The sequence below is a fragment of the Centrocercus urophasianus genome, unplaced genomic scaffold (genome assembly GCF_019232065.1).
Source record: "Centrocercus urophasianus isolate 14NV4802_14NV808 unplaced genomic scaffold, USGS_Curo_1.0 seq_877, whole genome shotgun sequence".
Lineage (NCBI taxonomy): Eukaryota > Metazoa > Chordata > Aves > Galliformes > Phasianidae > Centrocercus > Centrocercus urophasianus.
In genome coordinates, this window is record NW_024885507.1 from 108 (window position 1) to 26,749 (window position 26,642).

The following is a 26,642-nucleotide window of genomic DNA, read 5'->3' on the forward strand; positions in this document are numbered from 1 at the left end:
ATCCCATCCCATCCCATCCCATCCCATCCCATCCCATCCCATCCCATCCCATCCCTCTCCCATACCCTGTGTGGGGTCGTGGTTCTCCCAGAAAGCCTTCAGCAGTTCCTCGTAGCTGATCTTGTTGGGGTTGAACACCACCCGCACCACCTCAGCGTGCCCTGTCTGCCCTGTGGGGACACTCCAGTCCCCTCCATCCCAAAGTCCTTCCCTTCTGGGGACCGAGGGCACAGAGGGACAAACCTCCCCACCCCACAGAATGCCCCTGCCCAGCCAAACCCTCACCCAAATCACAGGGGCACACCCAAGGTAAATGACAGCCACAATGGGGACATTTTGGGGACAGAACCCCCCGGTACCTGAGCGCACTTCCTCATAGGTGGGATTGGGGGTGAAGCCCCCCGCATATCCCACCTGGGTAGAGAAGACCCCCGGCATCTCCCAGAAGAGCCGCTCCACTCCCCAGAAGCAACCCATGCCTGCAGGGAGGAGAGGGGGGAGGAAGGCAGTGGGGTGACCCCACAGAGGTCATGGGGTTCCTAATTTGGGGCTGGGGGCAGCACTCACCAAAAATCGCCATCTGCATCTCAGGGGGGAAAGGAGGCAGCGTGGGATTCCCGGTGACGGCGTGAGTGGCTGCGTAAGGATGGGGGTCAGGGCTCCCCGGAGGGGTCGCATCCCCTCTCCCTGGGATTTGGGATCTGGGACCCCCCAACCCAACCCCAAGGAACCCTGTGGGTACCCTCCACGTGCAGCCGCTCTGCTCTGCCTGGCAGAGCCGCGCTGGGGCTGGGGAGCGCCTGGGGATCCAGCATGGCCACCCCAGAGCTGTGCCACCGCTGTGACTTTGGACTGGGCTGAGCCCTGGCACTGGGAGCACTGGGAGCACTGGGAGGGGACGGGGCACCGCAGGCAGAGCCAGGAGGTGTGCGAGCACACGGTGCTACAAACAGGGCTGATGTGTGACATGGGGACGGAGCTGGGGACAGCGTGCGTGAATTGTGTGCATGGGGCTGCCGTGCCCTCCTTCCCTTTGGGGACAGAGGGGTTTTTGTGCCCTGTTCAGGGGAATGGACGCAGCACGGTGGCTGTAGCACAACTCCTACAGACAGCAGAGAATCCATCGCATGGGGCAGTGGACCCAAACCGGGTCCTCTGTCAACCATTAATGTGCCCCGGGGTCACCGTGGGACAACCCAGCGCCCTGTACCCCATGCAGGATTGGGGGCTGGAGCCCACCCCCAGCCCCCAGCATAGAAGAAGGGAAGGAAGTGCTGCTGAGACCCCCACCCACATCACCCCTGTCCCCATGGGTTCCCAAGTGTCCTGCATTCCCCATGTTGCTGTAGGTCTGTCCCCGCAGACCCCTCATCCCCATGGGTCTCCTAACCCCCCAACCTCATCCCCGCAGGTTCCCATCCCTGTCTATCCCTATCCCTACAGGTCACGTCCCCATCATCCCCCATTCCCACGTTTCCCTACCTCTGGGGGTCTCCTATTCCCCACGGATCCCCACAGACCCTCACCATTGTGGTCTGTCCCCCTCCCCCACATCCCCACCCCACCTCGCACGGCGTCCTCATGGACAGGAGGTTCACAGCAAATCACCCCCCCAAGGGAGAGCACAAAGGAAGCAGCATCCCCAAACCTCCCCCTCTTCCAGACACCCCAGGACCCCTCCAGCAGCACTGTGCTCCCCCAGCCATCAGCCCCATTGTTTTGTGCTTGCTGCAGACCTTGATTTCATGTCACACCATTAAGGCACGCAGCGAATGCCAAAGTGGGGAGGCAGCCCAGGCTGAGAGATGCTAAAACCACAGCCAGAAGGAGCAGCCCTACGACACCCCAGGTAAGGGGATGCAGCCAGGGCCCATTGAGACCCCTGGTTCCCAAGGTGGGGGCAGCACACACTGAAAGGGGGGGAATGACAGGAGGCAGAGGGGACCCCAGAAATCAGCACAAAGCTCTGCAGCCCCAAAGCAGGTGGGGGGAAACTCATAGAGCATCACACAGCTACAAACCAGTGTGCAACCCCACACAGCAGAGCAGAGCACAGCGATGCACGACGACACACAGCAGTGGGCAGCAATGCACAACATCACGGAGCAGAGCGCTGCGCGGCCCTGGTTGCAATGCACAGCCTTGGTTGCAATGCACAGCCTTGGTTGCAATGCACAGCCCTGGTTGTGATGCACAGCCTTGGTTGCAATGCACAGCCCTGGTTGCAATGCACAGCCCTGGTTGCAATGCACAGCCCTGGTTGTGATGCACAGCCCTGCTTTGCAATGCACAGCCCTGGTTGTGATGCACAGCCTTGGTTGCAATGCACAGCCCTGGTTGCGATGCACAGCCCTGCATTACGATGCACGGCCCAGCAGTGCACAGCAGCCCTCACACAACAACCCCAGTCCCAGAACAGCCCCTACCCTGAGGTCTGGAAGCAGGGCAGCAATGCTGTGGGTTCCTCTGTGCTTCTCTCCAAAGAAAACCACGCACGGATGCTGTGATCGCAGTGGAACCCAGCACAGTTTTCTTGCACCCAGCCCCCAACACCGGGCTGGATGGCACCCATGGGTGCTGCACCTCAGCCCATCTCACCCCATGGGTGGCTCCGAACGCTGCTGCATTCCTGCACTCAGGGCACAGGGAGGCAAAAAGGGAGCAGCAAACACCAGTGATGCTCAACAGGATCTCACGTTTATTACTGAGAAGTGATTAATGGTGAAAAGAAAGGCGACGCCCAATTCCTCATTGGCTTAACAAGAACTGAAGGAACAAGTTCATCACTACACATTTTACAATATTTTTTTTTTGTCCAAAAAAAAGATTTTTTTTTTTCTTTCTTTTTCCTGTAAACAAAAAAACGGGAGGTTTTTGGTTTCTTTCTTTTTTTTTTATTCCAACACCATCCCCACCTTTCCAATGCCATCAACACAAACCTCACCCGCGAGCCACGCAGCGCCGCAGAGCAGAGCATCGCTTTGGGCTCCCAGTGCTTCTGAGCAGCCAAAGGGGCAGAGGAAAAGGAACCACGGTGACAGAACCTCGTGGGCAACATCTGCTGGATCCCAGCCCCCAAAGCCCCCCTGTGCTCAGGCTGCTCCTCCTCTTCCAGGCCAGATGGGGAGGGGGGGGGATAACAAAGTTCCTCCGCTTTGCACAGCGGCTCGGTGTTCCAAGTGCAAATGTCAAACCCAGGGGAGGAGGCGTGGGGTTAAAAATTAAAGGGGGGGAAGGGGAGGGAAAAGGCAAAAATGCCCCTTATGGGCCTTAAAATAAAAAAAAAACGTAGTAGAAAGACAAAAACCAAAGCGTATGCTCCGAAATCACAACCAAAGCCAAAAGGAAAGGGAACGGTTTCAGCTATGCTCTATAACCTAGAAGGGACTTTTTTTTTTTCTGTATTTTTTTCCTTTTTTTTTTCCTTTTTTTCAGTCCTATGTCTTGTGAAATTCCAATGCTTTCCTCTTGTTTTTCCTCGAGTTTGTCAGAGTCCTTTTTCTTTTTCTTTTTTTTTTTTCCTCCTCCATTTGAAGTCACTGAAATGAAGAAAAATAAACCAAAAATAAACCAAAAATAAACCCAAACCCAACCAAGTCCTAATTTCTCTCTGGGATTTTTTTTGCTCTTTCTTTCCTTTCTCCGACAGTCGGGCGCGATGCAATCTCTGCTGCAGTCTCTGGGGGAGGAGAGGCCCTTCTATTTGACACGGCCCTGGCGTTCCTGCAGGGGGAAAAGAGAGAAGGCATCAGTGGTGTCCTGTGTGGGGAAGGGAAGCGGGAGGAAGGCAGGAGCTGCCTGCCTTCACCCATGGGTGCCACCTCACTCCTTCCAGGGATGTGGGATCACAGAATCACCCGGGTTGGAAGGGACCTCAAGGATCATGTAGTTCCAACCCCCCTGCCTAGCAGGGCCACCAAACACACACATTCAGATCAGGTTGCCCAGGACCCCGTCCAACCTGGCCTTGAACACAGCCAAGGACGGGGCATCCACAACCTCCCTGGGCAGCCCGTTCCAGGGCCCAACCACTCTCCTTGTAAAGAACTTCCCCCTAACATCCAACCTCAATCTTCCCTCCTTCAACTTGGATCCATCCATTGGGATGCAGACACCTGCTTGCGTCCCCCTCCTCTCTGTGCCTCCAGCTAAGTGCCAGCAGGGCATCACCACGCCAAAGGGAGAAATGGGAGAGAAGAACTGAGCAGCACAGGGAGGAAGAACAAGGAAAAAAACAACCATGACAAAGGGAATCGCAGAACAGCCAGGCTTGGAAGGGACCTCAAAGATCACAGAGCTCCAACCCCCTGCCACACGCAGGGCCACCAACCTCCCCATTTCACAGCAGCCCAGGCTGCCCAGGGCCCCATCCAACCTGGCCTTGAACACCTCCAGGGATGGACGGGGCATCACAGCCTCTCTGGGCAGCCTGAAAGGTCTGGGTGAGGACAGGGACACGGTGTGCTGCTCTGGGTGGGCAGCACAGGAACCCAGGAGGTGGCTGAGGGTGGGCAGAGGGGCAGCTGCACATCACACCTCCCCAGCTGCCAGGGACCCACGTGAGTCACTAAAGCCAAACCCCAGATAGAAAGACAACAAGGGCACGGGGCTGCGGCCCCACAGTGCAGGGGAACGGCTCAGAAGGCACCCAGAGAGGCAGCAGCAACAGCACTTGGAGGCACCGAGCTCTGCAGGGAAGCAGCAGCAGCCAGGAGCACTCGGTGGTGGCCCTGCTCTGCACACACCGTGTCCCTGGGGCTGTGGTGGCACCACGGCCCTGTCCTGCTAACAGTGTGGAAGGCTGATGGCAGATCTCGTTATCCAGCCCCAACCACAGGCTCTGCAGCTCAGGATGGCAACGTCTGTGTGCTTCACCTTCAACAAACACCTGACTGCAGTGCTCCTGTGGGGCAGCAGAAAGCCATCAGAGGGCAGAAGGAGGCAGCACGTGGCTCCCAGCTTCACTGGGATCAGCCTGCTTCCCAGCACGAGGGCTGCATGCTGCCAGCAGTGCTCCTGCAGGGCTGAGCTCAGCCATCCAACCCCTCACCCAGCAGCACACCCAGCCCCCAGCTCTGCTTCCCCAGTCCTGCTGCACAACGGATGCCCCCCCAGCACAGCACAGCGTTGCTATGTGCCCACTCCCAAGATGGGCTTCAGACCCACCCTGGTCCTGCATCACAGCCATCGCTGCCTCAGAGTCGCCCTGCAGAGCTTTCCCTTCTCAACACACTCAGCTCGAGGCACAGCCACAGCCAACAGACTGGGCATCACTTCTATTGTGCTCCACAAACAGCCCCCAGTCCTGATTTACAAACCAAACACCAGGTTTTTCTGCTGCCAGCATGAGAAAAGCCATCAGAGCTACAGAGGAAAGTTCCACCCCGGCCTGCCTCACCTACGAAAGAGGGCAAAATCAAACATGTTGCTCTGGCTGCAGCCAGAAAGCTTCATCCTCCCTCTTGCCCGCAATACTGATTGCAAAGGATGAGCCTCTTCTTGCTCAACCACCACCTCGGATTGCACAAACGAAGCACCCAATTCCCAGGAAGCTGATCATCCTCCTGCTTTTCCCCTTGGCTCTTTGGAAAAGGCAGAAGCCCACCTGGCTGTTTCAAGGCAGAATCAAGGCATGAACACCTCTGTGCTCTGCCTCACCACGCGAGTGCAGTGCTAAGGACTGCATAACCTTGGGCACAGGGGGCAGCTTGAGGGCCTTCACTGGAATTGGTGGTTTGACGTGGTCATAAGGAAACCAGCAAAGCTCACTGATGGCCCTAAGGCATCTGAGCCAATCAAAACAGCAGCCAAGTGTGAAGAAATGGAGGAACCTGCAAAAGAACGCAGCGAGTTTGGCCTGCTTGGTTAGAGAAATGAAGTGATGCAGATGGGAAGAAGCAAAGCAGACACAGAGAGCACTGAAACCTACTGCTCCCCACCTCCTCCTGGATGAGGTCCTCTGGGTCAAGGAGCTCCTGAGACACAAGTTGTTCCAAGGAAGGACTGCTTTCAGAGATGGACAAATGTGTGCTTGCAGAGATCTGCTCCTAGCACTGCATCGTGCTGCACACAGAGCTCACTGCTCGGGGAAGAGGAGCGAGGAGCAGTTTGCATGCACCCAGCAGGCCTCCAAAACCAAGGTGAAGATGCTGCCTTCCTCTCACACACAAAGCAAGTGCTGCAGACCCTTCCCCAGAGCCCTGGGACAAAGCTCTACTTAGACTTCACCTTAAGTTTAAGCTGACATCGGGTATCATTGTAAGAAATGACCCTGCTGTCAACCACAGAAAAGAAAGCTCAGCACTGTGCTTTGAATACAGAGCCTCTAAAGGCATGGAACCAGAAATGCTGCCTCCATTTCCAAATGGAAAGGACAGGAGAAAGCAGCATCTTGCAGACAAAGGGCACTGCAGCACCATGGCTGTGTCAGCAGCCTGCCCTCAGCCTCCTCACACCCTGCACACGCAGCAGGGCCTCGTATCACCACACCTCTGGAGCTCCTCAGCATCCTGGTCAGCTTTAGGCAACGTCCTGCAGCAGGCAGAAAGCCCAGCATCACTAAATGACACGGCTGATGGATGCTCTGCTTCAAAGGCAAGCTACTCCCTATGGAGAAGCCTCTGCTAATAAAATAACCCAGAACACAGCCTGTGTCAGCAGCTCTTAACCTCGGTGCCAGCAGCTTACCCCAAACACTCACAATAAAAGCCACCAGCGATGACATCTTCCTCCCTCCCTCCTTTCCCTCCTCTCCCTCCTCGCATACCAAAACCTCCATGTGGTTCCCAGGGAATTCGCCAACCACACTCGCAATTCAAGTCGGCTGAAGAAGGAACAAAGTCTTGTTGTATTTGTTAAAGACTTTCCCTTGAAAGGGGGAAATTCTGGTTCACAACGAATGCAATCAATGCTTTGGTAGGAAAGAGCAGCTCAGGGCATCCTGCGACTCGGAGCTGCAATGCTGAGGCCAAAGGGAACCTGAAGCTGAAGGCAGCAATGAGCTGCTGGAACAGGCAGCATGGTTTGTGTGCTACGGAGCTGTGACAAACAGAAGGGCACAGACAGGCAGATTTAGGAGGCCTGGAACTGAACTGGGAGAAACAAGGTGTGTTATCCTCTGCTTGGAAACACTGTGGGTATGGTAAAATGAAATGTGAGTGCAGTGCCAGCCAGGACAGCAAGCAGAGGGGTACAGCAGAGCCAGTCTGGGCTGTAGGACAAATGGAGAAGAAAAAAAAGAGCTCTGCAGAACACATCAGAATGCATTCCCTCTTTACAGGGGCTGTGGATGGTCCCCAGCAGGCTCACACTGCACCACTCTGCTCACCCTCACCCCAGCTCCCACGAGGGGCAGCAATACTCCTTCCATCTCTGCTTCCAGAGGGTCTGAGCTCAGCGAGGAGACCAACCCACGCGGTGCTGCAGCCCTGGGATGGGACAGGACACGACTGCACCCAAGCAGCATCCTTCCCAGCTCCTCCTGGGGAGGCAGTGAGACAGAAAATGGGATCCTCCACAGCTTATAGATGCTGCTTCCAGACGAGGCAAGCTGCTGCCCTGCACACGCAAGCTGCACGTCCCTCTGCTATCCAGACCTTCATGCTGAGGTCACTGCAACGTTCCTAGAAACACACAGGCTTCCCAAGGGCTGTTTGTTCCACAAGGATAAAGCAGGCCTCCCAAGGAAGGCACTGCTGCCACGCTCCACACACAGCAGCTTCCAGCACTCCCACATTCCTTCAGCTGGGATCAGGCCAGCGATCAGCTGCATCAGTTTGAGCAAAAACACCCAGACCTCTCATAAAAGTGCATTCAGTGGAGAAAGGCACTGGGAAGGACTGAGAGCCTGTGGGCACAGGCAGAGCAGACAGCAGCAGGACGGCGGCGCTTTCAGCTCTGAACCATTCAGCCTCCCTCTGGTGGCCAGAGCGAACAGCACAGCACTAAGCAAGATATTTCTCCTCTGATTTCTTGGAACTATTTCTGGGCACTCCACAGAAGTGACTCTCACAGCAAGCAGCACAAAAGAACATTCAGGAGTTCCCAGACTTTCACAAGAGCTCGTCCATCTGCCTGGACAGCGAGCAGGAACCAAACTGTAAAGCAGACAAAGCTTCAGGCAAGCTGAGAGCCAAGTGAAACAACTGCAGCTTGAGTTCCAAACAAGCCAAACCCTGAGACATTTCAGCTTCAGGGGACAGGAATGCAGGACAAGAATGCATCGCCAGCATCCCAAGGCTGCAGCACTCACTCAGCTGCTTCCCAATGAAGCCACCAAACAGCAGCAAGAAACTCCAGCCATCCTCATAGAGCCACCAGAGAGGTCAAACTGCAGCAGAAAGAAAGCCCAACTCATTTCCTCCCTGGCGGATGTGACAGGGCAGGGGCCCTCTGCATGTAACACTGAGTCAACAGCAAAGCTGGCGTTTGCTTTGTCTATCTACAAGAATCCCTCCTTGCCTGTGAATTCCAGAGATGGATGACTAAGTTTCCTTTGAGAGAATAAATGCTTTCCTACTCAAGACTCCTGCACCGTGGGGTCACACTCCGAAGCTGCACTAGGAGGAGGTTTGGGCACGCTGTGCCTGCTGCTGATCCTCAGCACACTGCAGAGAAGCTGAGCATCTCTGGGGAGGAGCCTTCAAAATACAACTGGAGAGATGAGCAAAGATGTTGTACATTTGAACAGAACTGCTGTGTTGCCTGTTTTCATATCCTGCCCACTTTAGGGCCACTTGCTCTCCAGCAAGGCCACCCGTCTGCCTCCTTCCTTCCCCCTCGTCTCCCCCATTCTGTCACTCTTCCTTTTTCTCTCCCATTTCCATTCACCACCTTCATTGCTTTCATCCCCCTCCCCCTCCATCCTGCAGTGCTTCTCCCCTCACTGGGATCTGCCCCTTTCTCTCACTGTCAGATGCACAGCACACCACAAATCCCACTTCCTACAGCATCCCACACAGAGCAGATTTCGGATCGCGTTCAAAACCGCAGCTGATAAAGGAGAAATCACCACTTTGGGACAGGCTGGAGAGCACGTGAAACCACGTGAGGTCACACAGAGATCAAGTTCACATGTAAAACAGAAGGAGAACCTTCCCTCTGCACACCTTGCAGCGAATTCTGCCTTACAGGCTTCCTGCACATACCACAAATGCTCGAGCATCAGCTGCAGCACACGACTGCCTTTGGTGGGAATGTTTGTGCAGGCAACGTTCCATGCAAACTGCATGACAAAAATGAAGAACCGAGCTGCTGAGGTGAGCAGCTGCAGCTCCTGACTCCGTTCCTCAACTGCTGCGTGGAAAATTCCCCGCTGCTGAAACTAAGGAGATGATCAGGAAACTTGGCCAGCTCCCAGAAAGCTGTGCTAATGCTAATTTGTCATGACTGTTCTGACCAAAATACGGCAGAGGGGGTCGGGTGGTTTGAACGGTCACTGAGTTTGGGTAGAATTTTCAGCCCTCCAGAGAACAGACAGAGGGGGACGGGGGGCTCTGATGCGACGCAGCCCAGCTGAGGGCTCAGCCAGGAGCAGCTCACTGCCAGCAGGAACACAATGACCTGCTCTGCATCCAGAGGGGAGCACCAGCAGTCATAGACTTAAATTGCTGCAAGGGAGATTGAGGTTGGGCATTAGACAAAGCCTTCTAACAGGAAGGATAATTAAGCACGGGGCTAGATTGCCCGGGGAGGGACAGGAACTGCTGTGCCTGAAGGTTTTACAAGCAGTGGGAAACATCTGTCACACTGATCCTGCTCGAGGTAGGGGGTGGATCAGACAGCTTGCCAGAGCCCAGCTCTGTTTCTCAGCCATTGCCCGGAGTCCCCACCGCTCTGTAAGTCCAGCATCTCTGAACCAGGAGCTGCAGGAGTTCATAGAACTGAACACAACACTGACAAGTCTGGGATTTACAGCAACCCGAGGGCAAGCTGCTATGAGCTCTGCCTGCCAGGACAGCGCCCAGCTCTGGCAGCACACACTGCAAAGGAGCTCCTGCTTGGGCAGCACACAGCCAACCCCAAACCCACCCACCAGCCCTTCAGACACCACCCCTCTCACACACCCCCCCCTTTACCTTTTTAACAGTTTCCTCCTCCTCCTGGCGTTTCTCATAGTGTGAGAAGTCATCGAAGATGGACGTGGTGTGCTTGTAGGTGGCAATGATTTTCAACACCTGCTTAGCCTTTTCCAGAGGCACCTCCTGAGTGTCCCTGGAGTTGGTCACTGGTTTATTCTCGTTGTTCTCTAGGCGGATGTGCCGCAGCTGGCTGTTGGGAACGTCCTTCACAAAAATCCACCTGACATCAAAACGTCCCTTCCACTTGTCCTGGGACCACACACCCGCACACGTGTTGTAGTCCACAGCAGATTTCATTTCTGCTACTCCGCAGAAGTGACCGCTACCGTTGACGCTGAACAGTAAGTAAACGGGGCCCTTCCCATTCATGGAGCGGTAGGCAGCGTCCAGTCTCTTGTTGCCGTGCTCTGTGCTGCACCAGATGTTGTATTTAATGGAACGGTGGATATCGTCCTCAGAGTAACTCTTAATGATGAAAACCCGGCCGTGCTTCGGGTTCCAATCAAAATCCTTGGGGTTGTAGTTGTTGATGGACCTCAACTTCTCCAGCACCGGGTGAGGTTCCGAAGGAGCCGTCCCAGCGCCGGGCTGCGCCGTCGCCACCCCGCTGCCCTCCGTGCCGTTCTGGCCGAAGGCGCCGCCGCCGCGGTTGCGGGGGGCGACCCAACGCGCGGGCTGAGCTGCCGGCTGCGGGACGGGCAGCGGGGCGGGCGGCGGAGGGGGCAGAGGCTGGGATTGCTGCCCACCGGGAGCCTGGGCCGCGGGAGGGCTGCTGTTCATCTGCTGAGCCGCGGGCTGGGGGGAGGCCTGGGGGGGCTGCTGGGCCACGTTCTGCACTAAGGTCTGCGAGGGGGCTTTCGTCACCGGCCCTTTGTTATCCCAAGTTCCTATATCCATGTTGTGTTTGATCGGAGGCGGGGGAAGACTCGAACCTGCCATGCCGTTCTTGGTCTTCAGCTTGGGCTGCTGCTTAGCTGGCTTGCTAGCGATGTCAGCCCAGGACGTCGGCTTCGGGGGAGCGATCGTGGCCGGAGGCAAGCTGTTAGATGCCACCATGTTGCTGGTCATGGATCCGCTCCCCACGGCCGAACCCACAACCTTGGGGACGTTGCTGGCCACGTCCGTGCTGCCCAGCTTCAGGGCTGCCATCCCCTGGTCAATGGTGTTCATCCCCGGAGCCTTGTTGAGGGTCTCGCTGGCAAAAGCGGACTGTCCGTCGATCATGGCCCCCCCCAGGGAACTGGGGGCATAGGCATAATTGCTGCTGTAGCCGGAGCTTTGAGTGGATTGTCCCTGAGAACTGTTATTCCCCCAAGCCGAAAAGTCAATCCCGCTTGGAAAGAAGTTAAAGCCGTGCTGCCCGAGGAACGGAGTGCTGCCAAGGGCCCCTGGCTGCCCAAACATGGCATCTGGGAGGAAGTGAGGCTCCCCGTTGCTCAGCTGTCCGTAGGAGGTTAGGTAGGGCATGGGGGGATCGCCTCCCGTGGACCAGGCAGCCTCACCCAGCGAGTAGGAGAATCCAATGGAGGGGCTGTAGTAGTTTGGTAAGTAGGAATCGGACATTGCAGTGTATGCATTGTTCTGCAAGAGAAAAACGAGCACTGAACAGTTAGGATGAGGAGAACAAGCGGGCAGGGACCAGGACTAAGGGCCAACTCTGGTTTCCCAGGCCCTAGCCTTCCCACCCCGGGGTTGAGCCCACAAACAGGCCTGGCCCCAAGCACCTCTGCTGCTAGGGGTGCTCCCACAACGGCTTCAGTGCCCCCAGTACGAAGCACAAAGGCTCAGCACGCTCCTCACACTGAGATCAGAGCACAGCTTCAGTGCGCCATGCAGTGCGCACACTGGGCTGCCCAGGAGCTCCTGCTCAGCTCTGAGAACAGCACCTTACCTCATGCACGGATATCATCTTCTGCTTTTCCTCTCTCTATAAAAGAAGGCTTTTCTCACCTGGGTAATGCACATCTCAGAGCTTATTTTGCTGGGTGTTTGATGAAGGGCTTGGAGGAAGGAGGTGGAGAAGGGCAATACGGAGGGCAAAGGTCCAGTGGCACTGCACTGCCAAAACCACAAACATCCCTCGCTGCTCTTAGCACAAGCCCCTTCCTTGCACTTCCTACAGCTTTATCCTGACAATCCACAATTTGAGAGCTCCAAATACCCAAGAACTTGCAAACAAAACAGGATTTAACACCAGAACGCCAGCTGCTCCAGCGCTGCAAGCACACACTCAAAAATACCTGAAAACAGAGAGCAGTCAGTAGTGCTGCACTGGGAGCCCTTTGCAGCACAGGGACCTCTGCAGCACAGCAAAGCAGGCTTTGGTCTCCCTTTTAACATCCAAATAGCCTTCAGGTTACGAAAACAAATGTTTAATTTTACAATTAGGAAACTCTCAGACATGACTAAGGTTCACTTACATGAAAAACATCTGTCATTCAGCATTCAAACCAACATCCCCCCGGGGAGCTGTTCAAGCCACACTAATGGACATTATCATCCAGTAACGTGAACCCGTGTGCAGACAGCCTTGTGCTACACAGCAGCTTACATGCCAACCCGATGCAGATGAGATGAAAAGTCAGCTTCGGTTCCCATTTAAGAGCCTGGCTCGCAGCAGCTCTGCTCCATTTTTTGTTGAATCACGTTTTCGTGCGCCAGGCGCAGCTCCCACAGGACTTCACACCACACTGAAGCCTATGGAGGCTCCCAAGATGGCTCTGGCCTCCTCCAGAAACAGTTTTACCTCTCCACCATCCACTGAGTCAAAGGAAAGCAACAGGTTCGGGGCTGGGGCAGCCTCAGCCCTTCCAGAAAATCAGCAGGAATTATGGTAACGCTGCTCGGTTCATCGCACGACACGCTGGAAAACTTCCTGCGCTACGCGAAGCTCAGAGTTACTGCAGCCTTTGTTTTCCCAGGGAAGATGGCACAGAAGTAAAACAATCAACTCTTAGCAGGGTACAGCTGTAGTTTCCAATTTCTGCAGCTATGCTTTGCTATCAAGCACACCTCGCCCTGCTGCACTGGCACAAAGACTGATCGGTATGCAAATAAGCCTTTTAACTCTCTTCATTAAGACTCCTCCTGCAGTTGATTCCTCAAACTCACTATTCCTCTGCATCTGCACCTCAGACAAGGAGGGTTTAAGCTTACTGATTCCTGGAGCTGAGGAATCTCTGTGTTCCTGAGCCTTAAGAACACACAGCAATGTGATTCTGCAGGGCTGACAGCTAAGAGTCACACCTGAAACTGCAGCTCTCCAGCAAAGAGCCAAGAAACTTTACCAGGTGTCACCTGGTGTGAGCGCAGGCAGCTCAGGTAGCAGCTCTGAAAGCACCTGCATTACTCTGCAACAGTTGGCTGCGTTTAATCCAGAGCCTCAGCTCCCTTCCCCTCGCCAGAAAGGCACACGTGTGACACTGCTGTCACAGCCCAGCTCGTGGGCTCCGCAGCTCCGCCATCCAAACTGAACCCCAGCTTTTTGTTTGCTGCCCACTGAGGCATCAAAGGACGGATGAGAGCGACGGGCAACGCAGTGCAGTGAGAGGAAAGGAGGCAAAGTCACCCTCAAGTTTCACCCAATGTGAACACAGAGGTTTTCCCTCACTGCTGCTGCATTCCCACAGCTCTGCTCCCCCTCCTCAGCTGCTGTCCTTTCTCACGACACCCTGACCAGTTTGTGACACGCGTGCACAAGAAGAAACTAAATGTTGAGATGTGGCCCAAAATGGAGTAAAATACCACTGGGAAAAGGAAGCAGCTCGCTTTATTCAGGGGTGGAGAAAGCAATCACTCCTCTCTCCCTGTGCAACTCAGATTCAGGCCTGTGACTTGTTTTAGGGAGCTAAATAGAGCAGAGTTACTTAACGGACAGGTGGAATGCCCAAGATTGTGCAACAGCTAACAGGTCCTTACAGAGCACAAGCAAGGAAAATACCTGCTGAGCGTTTAACTGAGACAGAAACCTGCTCATACGTTCCAACAAAACATGAATCACAAGTATCTGAAACGATACACTGACTAGGAAAAGTGATTAAAAAATACAGAAAGGGAGAAACAAAGCAGCTTTTTTTTTTTTTTTTTTAAACCAGTCCCAACAGTAAAGGGAAAAGAAGCCAAGAGAATGAACTGCTTCAGCCTTACTACAGATGTTTATCTGTAATGCCTGTAACATCTAATCAGCTGAACTCCATCTGTTGTGTGTCACTCTCCTCCTGCTCACGAGACAGAGCAGTCAGCAATGGAGCTAATCTCAAACAACAACTAAAAAGTATCTGGAAACCTGACTTTCAGGAGCTGCTCACAAACTCCTCAACTCCTAACTGAAGTTCTAAGAAAGTCCCATCAGCCCTGATGACAAGAGTGTTCTGGGGGGTGAGAAATGGAGAAAACCCCATGACACACATTTTCTGTTTCCTTGGCAGAGACAGGAGAGCACAGATAGCATCTTCCAAATGCCTCCACAGCACGGCTGCATCTCATGAAACAATTTCACAACGCTGCACAGCGCATCTGCTCCACAAAGAGCCACACACAAGCAAAGAAACAAAGCCAAAGCAACACAACTGAAAGACCAGAAGCAGTAATTTCAAGACAGCCGACAGCAGGCTGAACCTCAACCCAAAAGGAAGCCCCAAAAAGGAAGACACAAGAAGTTGCCAACAGCTCCAGCCCTCACCCACAAGCGCAGCTTTTGCTGGGAGAAGCACGGGGACACGAACAGGCGAACAGACGAACAGGGGGCGACGGGGAAAGCTGGCAAGCAGCAGAGCGCAACGGGCACGGCAGAGCTCCAGCAGCTCAGCTCACTCACCGGCCGGGCCTGAGGGCTCAAGTAAGGCTCGAAGTCGTCGTCGTTCAGCCCATCCTTCTGATGCACGGAGCCGTTTTGCACTGAGGAAGAGATGCGCGGCGTTAGGAAGCGCTCAACAAGCAGCAACACGACCGACCGCCTCCTCCTCCTCCGGGCCGGCCCCGGGACCGCGCTGTGCCACCACACGGCGGGCAAAGCCAAGCCAAGCTCTCCTCCGCACACAAACTCTCCCCGTGAGCACTTTTAAGGTGTTTTTTTGTTGTTGCTTTTTAACGTTATTTTCTCGGCCCTTTTCCCGGCTCTGCTCCCCCCGCGCCCATCCGCACCGCCCGGCCCCGTCTCACCTTTGTTGCCTTGGCCTTTGGGTCTCTGCGGAGGCGGCATGGAAAGAGAAGGGAGAGCGGTGAGTGAGGGGAGGGGCGGCCGCGGTCGGCGGGAAGGGAAGGAAGGGGAGGAAGGCCCGGCCCGGCCCGCGCCCCGCAGCTAGGCCTCAGCCGCGGCCTCGCCTAGCGGGCCAGGCCCGGAGCCACCAAGGGGAGGCCGGGGGGCGGCGGCGAGGCCCCTACCTGCTCCAGGAGGCTGCTGGCCGACATGGCTCCGCGGCGGAGCGGCTGCTGCCGGGGCGGGGCGGGGCGGGGCGGCGGGCGGCAGTGGCGGCTTTGTCCGGGAGCGGGCGCGGCGCGGCTGCTTGGCGGACTCCGACTCGCCCGCGGCGGCTGCCTGGTTGAGGCGACGCTCTAGCCCGCTCCCCCCGCCTCGCCTCTCCTTCCGGCCCGCGTCTATGGCCCAGGCCCGCCGCCTCGCGCCCACACGCGCTCCCCGGGCGTCACGCGGCACCGCGCGCGCGCCGCGCTCCCAGGCACAATGGCGTGGGGGGGGGGAAGGAGAGCGGGCGCGGCGCATGCCGGGCGGGAGGAGGACCGGCACAGCGCCCCCTCGTGGATGGGCGGGGGAGAGCGCGCAGTGCGGTGCGAGGCGCTCTTAAAGGGCCACGCACGCCATGAAGGGATGCGCTTTGCCAGCCCCAAAGCAGCAAATCCCAAATCCTGCTACAGACATCTCCCTCGGGTCCAGCGATTCATTACCCTATGATTTAAATTCCCTGAGCTCACTCCATCCCTACTCCGGAATGTGCAGGGGTTGCCCCCCACTCAATGCCCTCAGCCCCGCTCCTGCAGCAACCCCAAGTTTCAGGGGAGAGGGAAGAAGGCAGTGATGGGGGGCCACGGTGGGGCCTTGGTGCAGGGTTAAGGGGGTGGGAGACTGCATGCAGAGCCCCTGCAAACTCAGTGCAGCAACTGCACCCACAGTGATGGGTTGCACCTGCAGCACACACAGACCCTGCACCCCTCATGCCAGATAGGGGCCCCGAAGCCCCATAGAGGAACCCAGTCCCTCTCCCCTCCCCAGCCCGAGGAGCTTCTCTGTGCTGCACCTGCAGCTCTGTAAAGAGTAGTGCAAACTCTGCACTACTGCTGCCTCCAAACAAACCACCTGAGCCCAGTGCCGTTTTTCCTTTTAATGCAAAAAATAGCCAAACACATCTTCCTCCCCCCTCCCCCCGCCCTCCCCAGGTGTGTTTCCTTCGCTGTTGTTTTGCTTCATTCACATTTCCAACCAAACAGCTCCCCTCACCCCCCCCCCCCATCCAATCCCCCAGCTATCCCTATTGCCTTCTGCTGGGAAGAGGAGGAAGGAGGGACCGCAGAGGTGCACGCACTGTCCTGGCGATGCACCGCTCCTAATCCTGCAGAGAGATTATAGGAAAAAAATAATAATAATACAAAAATAAAACCACCAAACGAGTAGCAACAAGCACGGAGCGGCCCCAGCACGGAGTGTAAACGGGACCGCCCCGATCCGATCCGGAGGCCGGCGCTCCTGGAAAGCGACAGCACGACATGCTTTGCACGCCCCACCGTGGGGAGGCTGTGGTTTTAAGCTTGAGTTGTTCTTTTTGCCTTTAAGCAAGTGAAGCGATCGGAAGTCTCCAAGCAGTGTGTGTAGCACCGAGCTCAGCCAGGCGGGGAGAGGGAAGGGCAGAAGTGCTGCGGGGAGAGAAGTGCAACCCAGAGCGGGACCGGGGCTCTGCAGCTGGCGAATGTGGGCATGGGAAGGGAAAGCAAATACAGAAAAATAGAGATATAAAAACAACGTGTGTGGAGGAAAACACAGCCAGCGAAGTCAGGATTCCTGTCTTCTTCCCCCAAGCAAAAATAATAATAAAATAATAATAATAATAATTAAAAAAAAAATCCCAGCTGAGGTGACAGTGAAAAGTCCAAAAGAATTCCCTTCCCTGGGCAAAAATAAAAATACAAATGAGGTACCTGTGCCACCCCTTCCCGCAGTGCCACCAGCACTCAGCCACTGGCTATTGTCTCTGTGACACGAAACCATCCGGGCTGCAGCAGCCCTGGGGCAGAAGCACCACGCTCCCAGCACCGGGAGCCCTGTCCCATCCCTCCCGGTGGGGTTTTCAGCAGAGATCCAGTCTCTCCACGACCCTACAAACAGGCAGTAATGTTCAGTGCTCCGTGGAGGTGGAGCCTTTTCCAGGTCTCACGCGTTTCTCCAGCTTTTTTTTGTTTAAAAAAAAAAAATTATATATATATATATATATATAATATATACAGTACAATGAAAATATCCATGGAAACAAATGGGGCGGCTGGAAAGTATGCTGAACAACAACAAAAAGCCCAAAATAAAACAGATTCCCAACTCTTTCCCGAGCTGACGCTCGCTTTTGCCACTAGTCCTCCAAAACCACGATCTCCACGTTATGCACGTGGTGCTGGTGGTCCTCCACATCTCCTACCACTTTCTCCTCAGTTCTCAGCTCTGTTTCCAGGATCACAGCTTTGCCCTCTGACTCATCTGCATCCGCCTCGGGGTCGGGCGCCGGGTCGATCTCAATGATGGTCTGCCCGTCGTCTGAGGTGCCTTCCACAGCCTGGATGGTGGAGGTGAGGCCGGATTCCATGGCCACCAGTTCCACGGGGTTGACCACGGCCGCCACGTTGGCCAGGGCACCTCCATCCTGCATGGCAGCAGAGCTCAGCAGCGCCAGGCTGGAGGACGGATGGAGGGTGACGGTGTCGGAGGAGCTGGTCTTAGAGGAGGACACCACGGTGGCGTATCGAAAGAGCTGAGAGCCTGAAGGCAAAGTGTGGACAGTCACCGGGCTGGAGCCTTGGCTGATGGTCGCCACGGGGATGTTGCCCACTGAGAACTGCTGGCCGACGGGAGCGATGGCGATGGGAGAGATGACCGTGAACTGAGGCTGCTGGATGGGGGTCGAGGGGCTGAGGACGGTGGCAGAGGCCGGGCGCTGCAGGCGGGGTCGTTTGGGGGGCTTTGGAGCACTGACGGGCATCAGCACCACGTTCTGGATGGTTTGGGACTTGGCCTTCTGGTCCTTGGCGAGTTTCTTCTGCTCTTCCAGCTGCCGTTCCAGGTCTGCAAAGAGAACGGGGAAGCTGTGCGTGGGGCTGGGAGCAGCAGGCTGTGAGTGCTCCAAGGGGCTCCACCAACAGCCAGCCTGCCCCAAGGAGGAGCAGGCACTGCTCCGCACTGCTCAGCTACTCCCACTGCCAAAAGGACAGGCACTTCTGTCTCCAGGGGAAACCCACTCACGGGGAATGGACAGCCCCTCCAGGCAGCAGGAACTGGTGACTGAGCACAGCTGGGTCCCCCAGAAGCCAAGCCCTGTGCCTGGAACAAGGAGCAGAGCTCAGACATCCTCCTCCACTCTCATCCGTATCAACATTAGAAGCCAAAAGCAGCACAGTAATTTCATTTATCCAGGGCAGTAGGGGACTAGAACACCCCAGATAAGTCCTACAGGACACAGACAGGAGGGAGACACATCCACCAAGCAGCTCTGGGGAATCCAGGTCAGGTTATTGGCTTCAGCTCAGGGGAGACACCGGATAGCTCCACGGCGAGACAAGCAGACAGCTCAGCACCACGCAGACAAAGAGTTTTATGAGCTTGGGTGCAGCACTGCACTGCCTGCGGCTCAGATGACTGCAGCACAGCTCACAGCTAGCAGCAGCACCTATCTGCTAATGCCAGCTGAATCAGATCATGCTTTGGGGTGCTGAATGCCCTGAGCACCTCATCTCTCCTAGGAAAGGATACGTGAAATTCCACTCAAGCCTTAGGACGGAAAGGGGTTGGTTGGGGTACATTTGTTTGAGGGCTACGTGGATTGAACAAGGATGCAAATACAGTTTGTTAGGTGCTGTGTTGAGGAAAGGTCACATTGGTTCCCAAGGGTCGGATGAGAAGCCAGGGCACTGACTCTACCTGCAAGTGTGTAAAGAAACTGTTCTTCTCCTTGCTCTGTCTGGTTTTTCCTGTTGTCCAGAACCTTCTTGACTGTGTCCATCAGGCCAAACGTGTGAGCAACGTTGTTTAAAACTGCAGCATCTGCAAGAAAAGCACAGGGGAATGAGTGCCTGATCCCACAGGGGGCCAAGGGCCTCAGTCAGGAACTCAAAAGGTGCTGTGATCAAGCCAAGAATTTTCTGCTGCTTTTTGTAAACCATTTCTGTTCTTCCACATGTGCTGGCTGACAAGGGCAGAGCCATCTCTCCTTCGTCCTTCAGACATCCAAGGACTAAATAAATCCATTCACATGATAATGAAAACGAAACAAAGATGTGTCACCCAAGCAGCTCAAAATTGCTGCAAAGTGAAAGTATAATTTGCAGTCACACAGATACAAACCAGATCTCCACCTACAAACCATCACCCCATGCAGCTGACGGTGTCATTAATGTGCCAGCTCCACCAAAAGCTGTGCTAAATTTCTATTATAATCCACTGACTTCAACCACTCACAGCTTCCAAAAGCTGCCACCTACCTGACACAAAGATTCACCAGCCCAAAGCTACATGAGAAGCAAAAAAACCATCTTGGGTAAAATGAAGTTTGAGGTTGCATGGGTGTTCTCCTAGAGCATCAACAGGCCCTGCTGCCAACCCTGTGCTCACAGGGCCACGAGCTGAACTGGATAAGGGAACGGATCCAAGTCAGAAATAAGCCTCAAAAGGGGAGGGAAGCTATTTTGAACCTGTTCCCTCATCTGGTTCAGCCCCAAAACAAGCTTTTTTGGCACAGGTGAGGATGGAACAAGAAGTGAGACTGCAAGACCTGTTTAAATTCACAGTCATGAAGAAAAGTGTTTGAGTAACTCCAGCCCAAGCAGCACATCCAGGCAGGCTTTAACAAGCACCTGGAGCTGAGGACAGTCATCCAATGGGCTCCTCAAGCTGCCAGTCAGCATGCTGCAGGAGCAGGGCAGCACGTTGAGTCCTTCTGCCTCGCAGTGGGGTAAATGAATGCACCCCTCATGGTTGGGAAGGCTGAAACCATGCTCAGGCTCAGCTTACAGAGCCCAGCCTGCAGGAAGGAACTCACCATCCTGACTCAATAGCTCTACATGCCATGGCTGGACTCTTTCACTGGTTTTCCTGCAGCTCCCTTTCGAGCATTCTTCCCCATGATGAGGCTCTGGCTCATCACCTACCTGTCATCTGGAAGGGAGATTGCCCCAGCCTCTGCTGGACACCTCTCAGCACTTCTTCTATCTCCTTCTGGATGTTGCACACAACCTCTTCCATCAACCCCACATCAGCTATTCCCTTCCAGAACATCAGCGTGTCCTCTGGCACAGAGAGAAGGCAGAAGTCAAACATACAAGGAGTTGGCATTTCCCCACAGGACCACCTTAAACCTATGCCATGTGCAGCAAGCTTTTTGGCAAGAATAACTTTGCAAAATGACTTCTAATTTGGCCATTTGGGGTGGACAGATCCAGGAAGCAATTCACTAACACGTTTTCAAACGGCACCAAGACCTCCAAGGCAACGTTTCGTTGCTTCTATTCATCTTCCCAAGATGCAGAGCTTAAAATCTTTTGAGGAAATTCCTCCTCAGCTTCTGTACTGATCCTGAGAGGGAGAGCAAAGCGCTGCAGCCAGAGAAGCCAAGAGAGCTGACAGGGTACTAACAAGACTCTGCTCGCTGATGGTTGCAGTCTAGCTCCGGGCTGGCAGACATTTACATCCTCTAAATGAACAAAAACCCCACAATCCTCACTGTAACTGGTAGCAACCGATCTGAGGGATCAGCCCCAAGGTCGAGGCTGAAGTTCCACACTGCCTGCAAGTGGCTGGGAGCTCTGCTTGGCAGGGAGTTCTGGGATGGCCAAGGGGCAGTGGGACAGCTCCAGCATTACCTCAGCTCTCCTTATTTCCAGGATTTTCACCTTCAAAATGAGAGCAGAGGGAGAGAAAACACCCGAGGAGCAGCCAGAGCTTACCTGAGATCTCATCCGTGTCCTTTTTCATGCCCTCCTCAGTGGCCATGGTGACAGCAGCTGTCAGAGCAGAGTTCCACTCGATCCCCTCCTCCATGCTTTCCTCAGACAGTGCGATCTGGGTGATGCTCCCTGCCAAACAGGCAACATCAGCCCTCTCTGCAGCACCAGCCTGGAAACCCTGCTTGGCATTCCGCTCCCCTGCCCTTCTCAGGCTCCTTTTCACTCTCTTGGTCAGGTTGGTTCTGCTTGGCCTCTTTCAAACAAATCAGCTACAAGCAAGTAATGCTGTTTCTCATTGGAAGTATGATTGTGAAAGGCTCTGGGGCTGCTGGAGGGAAAACCACGTGCCCAAAAAACCAAACTGGAGCTTTTGTAATAAAGGAGAAAGGGATCAGAATAGAGAGACAGAGAGCAAGTCTCAGCCCAGCCACCTTTCCCCTTCTGCATCACCAATAGAGTGCTCTGCACCTCAGACATGCCCTTATCTCTTAGGAAATGACACAGCCTGAGTCCACGCTAGTTCATACACATGAAATGTATCCAACTTGATCTTAAGTTTTTGGATCAAATTTCGGACACCTAAGGCAATATCCAGCCACTGCGATGTTTTCTCATGTGCTCACAGAGCTTTCCAGGAGATCTTCCTTAGCTTACAGACAAGTCTGCCATCCCACCCCCCCACAGCCTTATTAAAAAGTCACCCACCCAGATGAACAATGTGGTATTCTTCTCCTTTGACCTCTGCAAAGAGATCATTTCCTGTTGCAAAGCATGTGATTAGCTGAGAATTTGTAGCTGGAATGGCAGTCAAATCAAGCCTTCAGCCACTGTACTCTATCTGCTGAGCTCCAGGTGACGTGGAACAGACTGCCTGCAGTCATTAGCATTAGCCCATGCCATGCCTTTGTTAGAGAGCCTACCATCAGCTGAGGTTGGGGTCTGCACCACGCTCTGCTGCCCTGGCATCGGTGCTCTGGCGCTGCTGATCAGGAGATCAAACTTGGTGCTTCGGCAGGTGTTGGTGCAAACCTTGTCATGCTGGTAGAAGTCGATCTGTCCCGAGTCCATCATCTTCCTGTGCAGGGAGTGGGAGAGAATCAGACTCAGCTAAAAGCTCAGACTGGAGATGAAAGGGAGTTTTCCACTTTGGCCACGGGAAAGATGGAGAAAGGGGAACCCCGTGCCATTCTTCCACACAGAACTGCACAGCTTTCAGATGGGATGCACAAACCAACCCCCAGCTTCACACACATCTCCAGCCATCCCCCTCCCACCCCCGCTTCCCCCAGGCGAGGCTGTTACTACTCAGCATGAAGAATCCTGCCCTGTAGAGCAGGATCTCTCCCCCAGAGATGCTGCAGGGAACAAGAGCCCCCAGGAGGTTTCCTGACAAAGTTCCTGCTTGGGATCCTGCAATTGTGCACAGTGGTGCAAGTCACCTCAGCATGATTCCTCCGAGACGGATAGCCCTCTTCCAGTCCTTTAGGGTAGACTTCCCAGCCAGGTGAACAAAATGCTTCGGGCTGATCAGTTGGTCATTGAACTGACAATGAGATAAAAAAAAAGCTCAGCAAACTCAGGGTAGCATTGCTTCAGAAAACTGTGGACATATAACTACAGCCAGTCCAGTTCATCTAAGCCCTTACTTCTGCTCAGAAAGAGAAGCTGCTTTCAAATTCTTACCAGTTTTGAATGCCTAAACACATCAGTGATTCTAACTCCATGTTTGTGAGGACAGCCTGCCAGTCATTGGCATTCAAACCACACAGCCCTAGCCAGGAACAGCCCTGCAGGCTTTTGTACAGAGCATGAACCAAATGGTCTCCTTCTGTGAGAACATACAGTCATCTCAGAGATTGTTATGGGAGCTTCCTACGAAATCAAATCGACCAGCAGACACTTGGTATTCGCTTGGGCATCTGTTCCATCCTATTCCAGCACCTGAGCTCCTGGTGAGGGTCAGCCCTGGACTTCTGTCACTGCAGAGCCCTGTGACTCAGCCTCGGTGCATCAGCTGTTATGTGAGCACACTGTCAAATGGGGAAAGGTAGCAGCACGATTCCTCTTCTTGGTGCAGCCTGCTCACTGAGGAGCTGACAGGAGTGGAGTATCAGGGCACCAAGGGAAAGAAACAAGGAAGAAAAGCTCTGGCAGATCTCACTACGCATTCCTGCCTTCAGCTCCAAGTCCCTCAACGAGAGCCAAATACAACTCTGCTTTAAGCAGTAGCCAAGAAATATGAAGTGAACGAGACCTTCACCCCTTATCCCACTCTTTCTCTCCTTCTGCTCATGCTAAAAACAACTTCAGCACCAACAATCCAGCACGCTGCAAAGGTAGAGTTGCTCAGCTCCAAGGCTCAGATGAAAAACAAACAGTAAGGAAGTGCTGTGGAGATTCAGTGCTGGTCCTGGAGAGCAGAAAAGGAATCTGCTGTGAAAACTCCATTACCTTCACACACTTGACATTAATTCCTGGACAGACGAACTTCTTCCAGAGCAGGATGGCTTTGCTCTCCCCGCAGGTGATGGGATAAGCAATCTCAATTTCCTCGTTTGTTTCAATGGTGCTGGGGTCTGAGGGAAGAAAGGGACAGATGAAACTTGCCACCCAAGAGGCTCAAACCCCACACATTGAGAGCTGAAAGCCCACAGGCTGAGAGACCTGCGCTCTTATGACCAAAAGAAGGGACATTCCTAGCTCAGGATCAGTCCTGCTTTAGCCTTCTCCTGTTGCTCTAACAGCAAGTGACATCTGCTTTTTAATACAAAAAGGAAGCTCGTCTATTTGGAAAAAGTGGGATCACATCTGCAAGGGGAAGGTCAGTGAGAACAACCATATGGAAAAAAACACTCCAAAATCTGAAACACGCATCTCACAGACCTCTTGGAGCCCTGGTTTCTCTAGCAGAGACATCAGCTACGTGCTCATCAGAAGTTCTCCACTGCTAGATTTTGCTAACGCTGCCAGAAGAGCCGCAGCCACACAGGAAGCACAACAGCAGTGAAGATCCAGCACCGAAGGCCAGGGGGCTTTTCCCACTGCTCCTCAGGAGGGCAGGGTGCACACAGAGCCTCTTTAGAACGCTCAACCCAAACCTGTACAGGTATTTGTTCTGCAAAGCACAGCAATCAGAGCGCAGTGCAGACACAGCCACTACCCTGACAGCCCTCATCCCAGCTGCTAGAATCTGCACACCGAGGCTACAGCAACATCTTGGCTCCCCGTGACCCCATGGGAGCCCTTACCATGCACTGCAAGATAGCCAGGATCTCAGCTCCAAGGCCAAGCAGTAACAGCTCTCTTATTCCAGAGCATGCCCAGACCCTGCACCCACATCCACAACAAGAGCCTAGGGAACACCATCTGCAAGGGCAGAGCCAGAGGGAAGCCCCACGAAGCAGGGACACCCGCTCAGCCCTGCGAAGCAGAGATTGTCCCACGCCACGCAGCCACTCACCGATCCCTTCCTCTAGTTTGTGTATGGTGTGCGTTTCCACGGCCACAACAGCAGCACTTGCCTCTGAGCCCTCCTGGTAAATCCTGTTGGGAGAGCATCCATGGATAAACAAGTTATTCAGATCATGGGAATTTAAGATTCGTGGAAAATTAAGATTCATGGCGCAGGGCTAAAAATCTGGCTTGTTTCTTTCCTCGAGGGACGTGCATTCTGTGCTTGATGTGGATTCAACCACAGTCATTTTTTGGCACAAAGGCACGATGACAGTCCCAGGGACCGACACAGGCAGAGGCACTGCCAGCACCACTGACACAGCCCTGCAGGACGCTTCCCTCGGCCTTTTCCTTTGATTCCTGACACAAGCAGTTACCACAACAACAGGAAGCAGAGCTCAATGGTCCAGGATTTCCCCTCCAACCCTGTGTGACATTCTGTAGCGTCGGTGACTTCCCCCGGGGATCACACAGGGCTGCTGTCAGTCCCACAGCAACCCTGTTTTGCATATACTGCCAAACCAAATCCGTGTATTTCCATCCTATAGGAAGAAGTGCCTGCTGGCAGCTGCTTTAGAGTGCTGCAAGATTCCCCCCGACACCCTGGCATCATTGCATTTGAGAGGATCAATAAAAACCAGCACAGAGGTGCATGCAGATTTGCAGGGCACAGTCAACCAGCTGCAATGCTGCAAAATCCCACCTGGAGCTGAGAAAGGGTGACAGGAAAGGACAGACACGGGGCTGGGCTGCCCCACGCCCGCTCCCCACTGCCAAAGCCATGCAGCTGCAGTACGCAGGGGTGGCACCGTGCAGCCGCGTCTCTGCAGGACGACTTCAGCCCTCGGAGGCTCTGCAGTGCTCATACACAAAAACCCTTTTTGACTTACGCCTGGCGAGGCTGCAGATGGTTTATTCCCCCCCGTTATCGGCACGGAGCTGGAAAATGCATCAAATTGCAGCCCCCCCTCTTAAGAGCCCCCCCCCTAAACCCCAACCATCACCACGCCGGCACTTGACTCACCCCTGCTGCACCGGCTGGAGCTGAAGGATCACTTGGGTTTTGGTATCCTCCGGGTTCTCCCCTTCGTTGTTGTCACTTGGTACAACCACCACATCACCCACCGGGACGCTCACTTCGGCATTCGCCATCTCTCACATGAAGCCCACCAGCGGGGGGCAAGCAGAAGGGGGGGCTGGACTGCAGCAGCCTCCCGAGCACCACCGCCTGTGTGCCAAGGGGGAAAAGCCCTGTAAGCATCATCCCCGGGTCCCACCGCGGCACACGGCGTGGCTCCGGGCTGGCGGAGCAGCCTGAAGAATGGAAGCAGGCGTTTTAAATTCACCACCAGAGAGACAGCAGGTGCCTGTCAATGCACGCGAGGATTTCTCCCCGCCTGTCGAGCACCATTGCTGGGATCATCGCATCCGGCAGCACCGCGCAGTCAGGCGGCCACTAAAGCAGAACTTCCCCAGCTAGGGAACAGCCCAGCCCCGCAAACCGCACGTGAGGTTCTGGCAGCGGTACGGGAAGGACAAACCCCAGGGCCGGGCTTCTCCTGCAGGGAAACGCTCCGAGCATCGTGCCGGGACGGCCCCCGCTGCGGGTTGGAGCGGCGCGGATGTTGGCTGTGTTCTTACAGACTGCTTCACAGCAAAGCACAAAGGTGGTTTTGTTGCAGCGGGAGCAGCTCGGCCCCGCGCACCCGGCTCAGAGCCGCGTCCCACCGTCCAGCCCCACGGCCGAGCCCGGCTCCTCGCGGGAGGGGCAGCGTTCCCTCCGCAGCCCCCAACACCACGAGCGACGCGTCGCAGCTCGGGGCCACGCGGGGCCAAACCCGATCCGCACCGAGGAGGCGAGGACGAACGCAGGGCGCGCTGCGGCTCCGCGCCGCGACACGAGGGCAGGCGGGGACGCCACCCTCGGGACCCCTCAGCGCCCAGCCCACCCAAAACCGG

The 26,642-nt window shown here is 54.9% G+C and overlaps 3 protein-coding genes across 3 annotated transcripts; all 3 read right to left on the bottom strand.

Annotated features, from left to right (window-relative positions):
• Positions 1-51: 51 nt before the first annotated feature.
• LOC122171229 (mitochondrial peptide methionine sulfoxide reductase-like) lies at positions 52-840 on the bottom strand (the record flags this gene model as incomplete). The annotated part of the gene is made up of 4 exons (XM_042838645.1): positions 743-840; positions 568-636; positions 360-479; positions 52-170 (listed from the first exon to the last, which is right to left on the bottom strand). Coding segments are annotated over exons 1-4 (381 nt in total), but the record flags the coding sequence as incomplete, so codon positions are not given.
• A 2,710-nt stretch (positions 841-3,550) lies between these two features.
• Positions 3,551-15,534, bottom strand: YTHDF2 (YTH N6-methyladenosine RNA binding protein 2). Its single transcript, XM_042838642.1, has 5 exons — positions 15,462-15,534; positions 15,240-15,264; positions 14,896-14,975; positions 10,077-11,660; positions 3,551-3,723 (listed from the first exon to the last, which is right to left on the bottom strand). Exons 1-5 carry the CDS (start codon positions 15,486-15,488, stop codon positions 3,700-3,702), a joined length of 1,740 nt encoding a protein of 579 aa, XP_042694576.1. The 5' UTR covers positions 15,489-15,534; the 3' UTR covers positions 3,551-3,699.
• Positions 15,535-17,540: 2,006 nt separating this feature from the next.
• Positions 17,541-26,410, bottom strand: GMEB1 (glucocorticoid modulatory element binding protein 1). The gene is made up of 9 exons (XM_042838643.1): positions 25,708-26,410; positions 24,691-24,773; positions 23,682-23,806; positions 22,670-22,773; positions 22,151-22,305; positions 21,231-21,359; positions 20,436-20,573; positions 19,210-19,332; positions 17,541-18,357 (listed from the first exon to the last, which is right to left on the bottom strand). The coding sequence occupies exons 1-9, from the start codon at positions 25,833-25,835 to the stop codon at positions 17,651-17,653; spliced, it is 1,692 nt and encodes a 563-aa protein (XP_042694577.1). The 5' UTR covers positions 25,836-26,410; the 3' UTR covers positions 17,541-17,650.
• Positions 26,411-26,642: the final 232 nt, after the last annotated feature.